At 36.5% G+C, this 11,535-nt stretch overlaps 1 protein-coding gene across 3 annotated transcripts in view; it reads right to left on the bottom strand.

Annotated features, from left to right (window-relative positions):
* Positions 1–11,535, bottom strand: part of LOC128027596 (PDZ and LIM domain protein 7-like) — a 41,376-nt gene that overhangs the window by 18,522 nt on the left and 11,319 nt on the right. For all 3 annotated transcript variants that reach the window (XM_052615356.1, XM_052615354.1, XM_052615355.1), the window contains exons 3-5: positions 6,374–6,525; positions 1,837–1,867; positions 131–306 (exon numbers count right to left, since the gene is read on the bottom strand). In XM_052615356.1, coding sequence (XP_052471316.1) covers positions 131–306; positions 1,837–1,867; positions 6,374–6,525 — 359 coding nt within the window. The remainder of the gene's footprint in view (positions 1–130; positions 307–1,836; positions 1,868–6,373; positions 6,526–11,535) is intronic.

Genomic DNA, 11,535 nt, shown 5'->3' with positions numbered 1-11,535 from the left:
TCAGGTATTGCTGCATGAGCTCATTATTGGGGACTAAGCTCATTAAACATGTCCCATGGTTATCAAAACTCATTTTAAAGACAGAATGAGTCTGAGTCTCGGTCGGAGACCTGGCTGGCTCGTCACCTACCCATTGTGAGGCTGCGGCGAGTTGAAGTTAAGCTTGGGGGCGTATGACACCGGCTTGATGACAGGCCCCTTGCTGGCACTGCCAGGGGCTGCAGAGAATGGCCGCGGCATCTTGTTTATGGTCGTGCTCGGTGCAAATGAGTACTTGGGCTGACTGGATGCAGGTGCGAGTGAATCCTGAGTGTGGAGAAAGAAACAGTGCAAATGCAACACCATGCAGGTCAAATCATGCGCACACACTAGCAGCAACACAGGTAAACACACAATCCCAGATATGTTTTTTTTTAATGCTTAATCCTTTCCGGGGCTGGATAATCCATTTTTTTTTTCAAATTAAGAACACATTGAGAGTGGAGCTGGATTGTTTGAGAAGTGCGAACACACCCTGGTCACAAATATTTATTTTGAGACCAGGCCAAGGTACAGCTGAAAGCTCCTCCTTGATTTCAGCTGCACTCTGCTCTTGACTGAATTTAAAGTAAAATTATAACTGATATGACTAGGATTATAACAGGCACTGTTGCAGAGACCCGTGCTATGGGCTTTTGCAGCCACATGAGGGTGCAATTTCAATTTCTCTTTCATTTAAATATTTTTTAAAGGCAGTTAAAAATCTGATAGTTATTAACAATCAGTAATTGATTATTATTATTAATATTTGTTAATTCTACTATAAAATAACATTCTTTTTACATTTTAATATGTGTTTTTACTAAACATTCCTTTAAAAACTCAAATATACATGTCATATGTGTCAAATATCAAATGAAAAATATTATATATATATATATTTATAATTTTAAACATTTCATATTGTGAGTGTGTGTGTGTGTGTGTATATATATATTTATTATAAAAGCATAAAATTAAAAGAATGTATTAGGATTATAATTTGCATTTACTTTAAATTGCATTTAAATTCTACAGTTAGAAATATAAATGTAAAGGCTATACGTTTATGAACTTTTGCTGTTATAGTATGTGCAGATGGCCTACAGGGTAATGTAGAATCAATCTGGGTTTGTGCATTTTCTGGCGATGCAAATTCAACCAAACCAAAAAATGCTGAGTTTAAAAGTTTAAGCAAGACCAAAAGGAAGATGCTTTAACATCTGAATCAGACAGGCAAACAGACAAACCACCCAAACTTCCGCAATATATGGCAACCAGCACAAGAAATCCAAAAGAGCCATGGAACTTACATGAGAATGAGTTACGAAAGAGCTATGAAGCACTTTGTGGTAACACTTTAGTATAGGGTCCAATTCACACTAATAAGTAGTTGCTTATTAGCATGTCTATTATTAACATATTGGCTGTTTATTAGTTCTTATAAAGTACATATAATGCATGACATCCATAATCCTACCCAATACCCTAAACTTAACAACTACCTTATAAACTATTAATAAGCAGCAATTAAGGAGTTAATTGAGGCAAAAGTCATAGTTAATGGTTAGTTAATAGTGAGAATTGGACCTTAAAATAAAGTGTGACCCACTTTTGTTTGTAGTCTGTTATGTGTGTGGGATTTCACTTAGATATACTTTGGGGAAAAAGTTATCCCAAGAAATGAAAAAAACTTCCTATGGGAAGTCCAAGGATGACCTCAAAATGTGTTTCTTCAGATATCAGGTGCTGGTTGAGTGGACTTGCGAAAGCTTTGCAGTTCTGTCTGACACAAGAGAAAAAGGGCAACTGTCTTACGTTCTGCTCTCCTCCAGCAGGATTAAAAGCTCTGCAGAGAGAAAAGTAGAGAAAGAATTCACTTAAGCTCATTCATAAAAATTACTCCTTTAACTGCAATGTTTAAAATGTTAACTAAGGACAGTCTAATGGACAGAGAGACATCTGTGCCAAATTGGTTCTTTCTGGCTCCAAATCTGAATGGAATGCTGCAGCTGTAAATGTGAACCAATATCTGATGGCTATCTAAATTATTCTGAATGGACTCAAACATGTGGAGTAGAAATGTATCAGATTTGGATGAGAATTTCTGGTTACTGAAGTCATAAACACTAAACACTGAAACTAAAAATACTTTTTAAAATATGCTTTTATTTTTTTTCCTTTTAGATCATACTTCTTCTATTAACAAATGAACAAAAACGTATCAAATGCTATTCTGAAGTACCCCTAACGCATCACGTAAAGATTACATATAGCTGAACATAGTAATAAAGCAATTAAGCAGTTGAATAAAGTAGTTCGGTTCAAGTTTGAGCACTCTTAAATACATTTTTTAAAAGTATTTTAAAAAGTACAAAGTACAGATTTATAGCTTCTCAATAAATCTGATTTCATAAGTACAGCATTTGAGACTGCAAGACACTGCTGTCAATGCTATGTGACCCAGATATCAAAGTACCACGGTATTACCATGTATGTTACCGTGTACAGACCAATACTATCACTGTACTCAAGATAAGCATTGTATTCAGGAACTTCTGCCTTAAACTGGACCATCTAGGTTAGTTTGACTAGGCTGGACTAGGCTGGAAAAATAGCTGCATTCCATTAGTAACTCCCCATGAGTCTGCACTTCCTGTGCCAATACACCACTTCCTGTGACAGCAAGGGTGTCCTCTTGCACAGTGGCCTGCTTACAGATATAGAGGAAAACAGCACAATCAGTCTGTTTTACAAGAGTTATCTGTTCCAGGAAATGCCACCGGAAATGAACAGTATCCAGTTCAACTGACAACATATAGACCCAATATACAGCTTCACTATAGTTTCTATGCTCAATAAGCAATCGATTTTCCTGAAAGTTAGGTAGGTAATTAATTAATAAATTAATGAATTAATTAATTAATTAATAAGCAAGCCATACAAAGTTTTCCTAAAATGCATTATACTTTTCTTCACTTTCTTAACAAAGATGAAAATCTTCACAACTAATATGCTTAAAATCAACATAAAACTGAATGTGCACATCATTTTACATCCATTGCAAAATAGCAACAGTAGATTAAGCCTAAACATCTGTTTATTAGTAAACAGACTGTGCAGCCTACATAATGTTAGCCAATCAGGAAACCCATTTCCCAGCCAAAAGCAAGATATTGCCTTTTGACAAGATTATGAAGACAAACACACTGAGGCAAATCCATTCTGATTTCTAATTCAATTTAATTCTTTAAAACAAACATTGACTAAAGCACACAGAAAGGGCAAACTAGGACAGTGTTCTAGAGCAGTGGTTCTCAATTCCAGTCCTCGCGCCCCACTGCTCTGCACATATTGTGTGTCTCTCTTTGTTAACAAACCTGATTCAGATAATCAGCTTGTTAGAAGTGAGCTCCGTGCATGAACTGTGTTCCGATTGCCATGGTCTCTACACAGTGTTTACTGCTCCCTGAGCAGGGGAAATCTGTTGAAGTTTACTTCACTTCGGAACATACATTCACGGATTTGCGTTGCAATACGTCTTTCTGCACACATGGAGAAGTGTGACATCATATACCTCTGTATATCAATACAATTTAAATACACGTCTTGCAACAAAGACAAAATAAGATTGTGTGCTTCAAAGAACCACTGCAAACCACAGTTGAAGAGGTTGCCCAAATGGCTATCAAATGCCATGTATACCAAAAAGGACACCACCCTCTGTGATAAAAGTATATTGGGGAATAAATACAGACATGCTCAGACGTTTGTCTTCAAGCATGCCTTTCCATGGGACGCAAACACTGTAATTTATCTGTGATGGACAACAACAGAGAGACACACTGACATGTCTGACAACCAAAGCTCCCAAAACAATAGTCAAGACACTAGTTATCTATCAGCGTACTGGGCAAAGGGGTAATTATGAACTTTGATACACAGATGTTTGCACAGTTATGTCACAACAAACACCACAAAAAAATGACATCATCTAACCATTGGTGATAGGACTCATGAAGACACGCCCACTCTCATTCACCCCTCCAATCAGCTCATTCGTTCTCCCAGCATTCCAAAGATGTGGCCTGTGACAGAGAGCGCTCTGAAGAATCTGGAGCATTTTCTGACCGAACCGACCACATTGAAGTCCTCCCTCATTCCAGAGGACATTATATAAAGAAAATCACAACCCCTCTTTGACCTGAAACAGCCCTTATATCAAAGCCAATCTCAGTAAGATATGACCGGGTCATACCTCACCCCCAAAAAATAAATAATACAAGAATAATCATAAATCACAGATTCTATATAGGTTAAAAGGATGCATTTTCTGCAAGTTTTTATATGACTTCGCCTTGACACTTCTTCAGGAGATTTGCCAGTTCAAAGAGACAAAAGTTTTACATATAAACACTGGAGTCATGCATATATGAGGCCTGTTTTATCAAGGGAGGCGTATTTCTCATAACTCAAGCATGTTTTTATCCCTCTTCACTTAAACAGGCCATTACTAACAGCTACAAGCGCTTACCTATGTGATGACATATAAACAATTCTCGCACACCCAAAAAAGGCAGAAAACCATTTTTATAACTGTGGTTTGGACCATTACACAGGCTCTTCGTCTTTTTGTGTTGATCACAGAGACGGCCTAATGACAGAGCAGGAAGGAGTGCATCTGTCACTCTGCAACTACGCTCATCTTCCCCATTACTCATCTTTTAACCACAGACATTAGTCTTTTTCTACCAGTAGCTTAAATTCTGTCTGAGGGCAGTATAAGGCCCATTTCAAACTTTCCTTTTTTGGCAGTTTCCAAAAAGGAGTGCAATGTAAGCGGTTTCAGAATTGCGTCCCGAGGCATTGGAGGTTTCCCATCTCTGTGCTGAAAAGAGAAGGTCAGCTAAAGTCACGGAGTAACCACTCTCTCTCCAATTATCTGCTCTGCCTTTAGCCCAGGGTCGTCTGAGCCATTTTATTACGCCACACTTAAAGGTTTTAAATACCTGCCTTAAAATCTGTCTGCACAAAACAAGAGGCCTGAAGATCTAGAGGCCATTTAATTCTGCTTTGATGCCACACAAGGTACCATGCCAAGTTATCAGCATGGTTGCTATAGCAACAAGTAAAAGACATTTTCATTTGGAGTCATGTTACTGCCTGTTAGATCAGCTCTCTAGACACCGTTTTGAGCCAAACTAGTTTAAATTAAATAAGGAAATAAGGAACTGTTTAAAAGTAAAAAAAAAAAAAAAGACAATTAGTAGCTAAAATATGACAACAGTGAGACAGCCCAGTTTTTAAGTGCCCTTGGTTTTGAAATATTTTTCCCATTCATTTTAAATTTCTGCATTTGGCAGATGTTTTGCCCACAGCAGACTTACATTGCAACAGTTTGTTGTTCCTTGACAATCAAACCTATGATCTTGGCATTGCTACTGCCATACTCTTCCAAACTAAGCTGTTCTTTCTCCTTATTCTTATAACATATATTCATATAACATTAATTCACTGATTTGTGCTGCGCAGCGTCTTTACACACGGACAAGTGTGACATCATATACCTCTGTAAATCAATACAATTTAAATTCACGTCTAGCACACTTCAATGCACTTTGATTGGAACATATACATTCGCTTCGAACTGGAATCAAGGCGGAATATCCTGTGATGTCCACTTCGCAGGGCACTTATGTTCGAATAGAACAAACATCTGAAGTGCTAAAAGAAATGTACAGAAAGGGGAACAGAACAGTGGGGCGTGAGGACTGGAACTGAGAACTGCTGGGTTAGGGTTAAGGTAAGTCTAACCCTAATGAACATTTCTAATTTTAGTTCACTTTTTAAGTTTAAGGTTTTTATCTGATATTTTTAGATTTTATTTCATTTCAATTAGAAAAATAAATAAAAAAATCATTTTAGTTAACAAAAACAGAAAATGGATGGGATTTTTACTTCTGGGCTGGCTGGTGCTCTCTAAATGACATTAGCAGGAGTACCAAAATACTATTAACTGTACAAAAATACTATTAATCTAATAACTAAAGTAAATTGTGTCAGGGAAGTCTTTTTTTTTTTTCAAAGCTCAGAAATCTGCTCCAAGGCTCTTTGATGCCATCACAATTGTAAATGTCTGAGTATCTTTGTTTTGATGTTTATAATGTACCATCTGTTATAAAAATCACTGTATGTTTTTCAAGACTATAATAAAAGGGTTAACAATGATGTATTAACCAGAGAACTCAATTTCCTGTAAAGACATCCTTTCTCCCTTCATGTGATACTGAAACTGTAAGGAGATGATGAAAGACGATGAGTAAGTGTGTGTGTGTGTGTGTGTGTGTGTGTGTACCTGCTCAAAGTGAGAGCGAGGGAGTCGGTTGCGGCTCTGATCTTGTTCTGTGCCTCCACATGGGTCATCTCCTCTGCATTGGCATCAGAGATGGACACCAACCAATCTCCAACACCCACTCCGGCCTGGGCCGCCTTACCGCCTGGGGTCAGCTAAAACAGCCACAGAGAACAAACATTAGTCAGTCTGTATGTAATGAAATGTCATGAGATGACTAACTACAAACATTTCAAATCTAAACCAGATTTTTTCATTTTTTGAAGAAAATATGAGCGGTGCTGAGAGCATACACAAATACAGGGGTGTTGTGTGAGTGGTTGCCAGGGTACTCTAAAATAAAGCACAATGTTGTGTGGTTGCTGAGGTGTTATGGGTAGTTACTATGTGGTTGCTTAATGGCCAAAGCCAAAAGTGTTCACTTCCAAGTCTTTATGACTATTTGGGTCTCAACACACGGCTCATCTCACTCCTACAGTATGTACATACATAGAAATGTTTAGATCGTTTTCTCATCTGTCAAGTTGAAATTTTAAGTCTCATAGCTTAAAGTGACAGCATACATCTTCTCAATAAGCTGCTTAATTATAGGTATAATTTCTTTCTGTTGCATGCATCATTAAAATTTATATCGAATTTATATAAAATAGACTATCACTAAAATATTGAAACAAAAGAGAAATTAATTATAAATGTTAGATAAAAATAAAATCTTAAATGAACATTTTGAAATGTCTCCTACTCAAATAATTGAAATTAACCAAAACTCAAATAAATATATAAAACTGGAAAGACAATTAAATATAAACTACTACTACAAAAAAAAAAAAAAAAAAAAAAAACACATGATTACTGATTATATTCCCTGATTATATTATTTATATTATATTATTACTGATTATATTTCTGGCCAAATCAGAATTTGTCAATTTAACATATGTATGAGAAAACTACTAAAGAAATAAATTCTAATGAAAACCGAAAATTTAAAAATAAAACCTAATTTATTTTAAATATTAATCAAACCATATTAGCATATAAATGAATGCTGGTAGCATTGTGCAGAGCAAGTTATTAAAGTTTAATACATAAAGTTAGCTTAATTCTTCTTCTAACCCAAGTATTAACTATAGCAATAGAGATGCTTGCATCAACACCACTAATATGAATATCCAAAAGAAATAAACTAATTTATCTGATATCTAAAAGCAGCTGAATTTATTATGATTTGACCTAGATTCTGAATCCTGACCCAGATTCTGCGTATGTAGGCCACCAGCAAACGAGAAGATGGAACATTTCTCTGAACCTGCAAACCTGCTCTGTCAAGTCCTTTGTCACTATTTAATCAAGAAAAGAACATTACTTTACAAGCATTCAAAAACTATTTAGTTGCATCAGCTTAAGTAAATGAAAAGCATTAGATTTAAAAGCAATATCAACTAAAAATGGATATTAGCCAACCACACCTGATGCGGAGCTATTCAACTATTCAAATCCATCTAAATTCCACTGCAGTGAACAAAGTAGCACCTTCCAATCAATCAAACCCAACCGCACAAGAATAGACACACCTGAGAGGAAGTCAAGTCTACAGCATGGACAAAGAACTCACTATGTAATTCTAAACACAATAAACCCTTCATCTTAAAAAAAAGAAAAGCCAGTCTAAAATAATCCAGAACTTTGATGCAGCATCGACGTTTACAGTCTTACTGTGCTTCGTTTTCAGAGAAGACCAACTTGGCAATGAAATAAACCACAGCATTTAAATCACTCAGAAAAAAGCCTGAACCATTGTCCAAAAGGGAAAGTGAAGAGAATAGGGAATTATTCAAGAGCCGGTGTTACATGGAAATGAACATCCAAATTTTGGAATGTAGAAAATGGTTCTACTGCCGTCTCTGGACTCGGTGTACAATATGAAGGGGAAATTACATTCTGTGCGTCATGTCTAGGAACGCATGAGTCACATTCACTTCTGTCATTGACTTCTGCTAAAGAAGCACAAAAGTCCCAAATTTAGGGTTATCGCTCGTTCACTATTAGAATAACAAAACCAAAATGTGAAATTCGGAGGCTTAGTCTGCCTTTTTCTAGGAAAATAACAGCAGTGACCGTTTCAGGTTACTAAAGAGCAAAGTGTGAACAACTTGAATGACATACACAAGCCAGACCCAAGATCCTGCCAAACTGATCAGCCATAAAAAAAAATCTGTGCACATTCTTTCCAAACCATGTGAGCTCTGCAGAATTTGGGAGGAATTTTCTGACCTATTGCTGATCTGGCAAGCAGTTCAGCAAGACTTCCGTTGGCTATTAAACATTTATGAGGAAACTTTGCTCAAAACTCCCACAGAAATGGTAAATAGGAAAGTGCAGAGTCCCACACTAAAGCTAAAAGGTACACTTATGAGGTTTCCTTGACCCAAACAGGGAGAATGTCTCTCAGCATTCAGATTCATTTGAACTGCATCTGCTTTGTTTTCATATGGCCATCGATGGAGAAAGATGCTTAAAAAAACAGATGGTGTAGTTTTGACATCTACCAGCAGGGTTAACAAGACTATTAGAAACCTTGACCCTGTGGACTCCAACAGCATCACCACATTTGGCAACAAATAAAAGCAACTCAAAATGCTAAATGCTGTGCATCATTAACAGCACTCAGTGTGTGTAATAACATAATAAGACATTTGGTGGTAACACCCTAATGAGATCCAGCTTTTGCTGTTGGCATGCATTTGAATGCAATGCACATGGTCTATCCTCATGTCTATATAAAGCTGTACTCAGACCTTCAACATCTGCCCTGGACATTTCAGGCTCCCTATCCCTCCATTCTCCAAGTTCTACCACATTTCCTGTCTCGGCTGCCTGCTATTCACTTCAACAAACATTTACAAGTCTTCTCTGCTGAGCTCTAAATAGAAACCTGGAGTTGGATTGCACGAGGGGAAGAGAACAAAAGTTATTGTCCTCCTGCCTCTGAACTCGACAGCCCGTTTGAGACCATGCAAATATTTATGAAACATAAGAAGGATTGTGACGTCGAGAGGACATCATGAGGAAATGGCTGGGTCTGAATAACAAACCCGCAGAAAGCCCTCCACCAGGTGTAGCACTCTGGGAAGCATACAGGAAACAGACCAGACCAAAAGAGGTCCTAAAGGCAGAGTTTAAACCGAAATCAACATTTTGTCAACATTGTTAGTCTTGAACCACTTCGAGAAAAAGCCTAATTGTGATTTTCCTGTTAAAAATTGTGATTTAAAAGGCATTTAAAAAGGTTTTCTATGCTTGTTTGTAGAGCTGCACAATTTAGCCAAAACTGTTGCAATTACATATCAATATTATTACAGTAATAATAAAACAAAATAAGGAATATAACTGTTGTAATATTTCACTGTAAAAGAAGAATGATTATATTTATGACATTTATTATATTTGATTTATCGTACAACTGAAAAAGCTTCTCACAAATCTTCTTTTGTCTTCAACAGTCTGGTCATAGATGCTTTTCAAAAGTTTGGGAAGATGGATGGTGCATGTTGTTTACAAAACGGTTATAAGCAACCCAAATTGAGCTGCCTGAACGTTTAAATAAAAAAAAAGGAATAATAATAATAATAATAATAAACATGTCCTGCTTCACTCCATGCAGCCTTTGCAAATTGACAGGTCAAAATTGCAAATTCAGTATTATAGCCCTACATCATGTTATTTAAAAGAAAGAAAATACAAATAAAAGTAAGAAAAGCAGAATGTTGACACTGCTCTTTTACATTCAGTGGAAGCGAATAGAGACCAGGGAGCTTTAAGTTACAAAAAAATACATAAAAAAAACAAACAAACACTTTGCATACTATTCACTTGCAATGAGAGACTATTGCAATATCTTGCCTAACATCCATTTGTGGTCTATGGCAAACAAAAAAATTAACTATCACTTCAAAAGTAAACACAACATAGGCACAACAGAAAATAAATAAATAAATAAATAAATAAATAAATAAATAAATAAATAAATAAATAAATAAATGCAGAGACACAAAGGAGCAGGAAAGAAGACAAGGGAAATGTGTATGGTTGTTTATACAGATAAAGCTGATGGACACGACCACCTGTGTTCCTGGCTCAAGTTCAGAGCCCAGCTGTTCCTTGACTTGATTCTGGTGGCAGTAAAGAGCTGCGCTAAGACATTTTACAAGTCGAAGGGGGACGAGTTGAGAAATCTTAAACCTTCTGACATCAATATACAGGACGACACAAGAAAATAAACTTGTATAAACAGCTAAAAATTAGGAGGTTATCCATTTTAGATGTTTAAGACGGATGATATGGGTCACAATCAACAATAAAAAAAAAAATGTATAAGCATGTCTCGGATATCTGATGCTAAACAGTCTTTAAAATCATGGCCCGTTTACAATTTTCTTTCTTCCAGACACACAGTGGCCTGTCCTATTGTCCTCGATGTTGCTGAAAGTTCAAGTGGTGATCCTAAAGACCCCCCTTGTACTGACCCTTAAAATCACTGCTGCATTTCACTTTCCATTTCCTTATGGGGGGCTGTAAGACTCTGGGCCTCTGTGCAATTGCGTCAGCTGAAACGAGTGAGCCATAAATATCTTGGATGTAGGAGCCAATCTTTAAACCAAACCGTCTTCAGAGGTCTCCTAGAGCAGCAACAGTCATATTAACAAGCCCCCCAAAAAACAAATATCTATAAAGACAAACTTGTTGTTTGGCCAGAAACTTTGGGAATATGATCAGTAATCGTTTTTTTTTTTTTTTTTTTTTTTTTACTGCCAAAAGTGAAAATTATGTCATTGTTTACTCACTCCCATGTTTCAAAACTACACTTTTTTTCTCTCCCTTGGGAAACAGTTCCTTTTTTTTTTAAGGAACTTCTTACAATGACTGTTCATGGTAACGAGCTATCAAGCTCAAAGCAAACAACAAACAATATATAATTTAATATATCATAACTTATCATTTACTTGTGTGCTATATTCTAAGAGGAATGGACCAACATGTGACATGTCATAAAAAAAAAAAAAAAAAAAAATCTACGAACATCAATAAAATTTTAAGTGCCTGCAGTGAATTATTAAATTGACAACCAGTAATCTTGAAAACGCGGCACCGTCTCAGTCTCTGTC

This window comes from Carassius gibelio, chromosome A14, assembly GCF_023724105.1.
Source record: "Carassius gibelio isolate Cgi1373 ecotype wild population from Czech Republic chromosome A14, carGib1.2-hapl.c, whole genome shotgun sequence".
Lineage (NCBI taxonomy): Eukaryota > Metazoa > Chordata > Actinopteri > Cypriniformes > Cyprinidae > Carassius > Carassius gibelio.
Note: the sequence above shows the minus strand (reverse complement) of the source record. Positions and strands in the feature narration are given on the sequence as shown.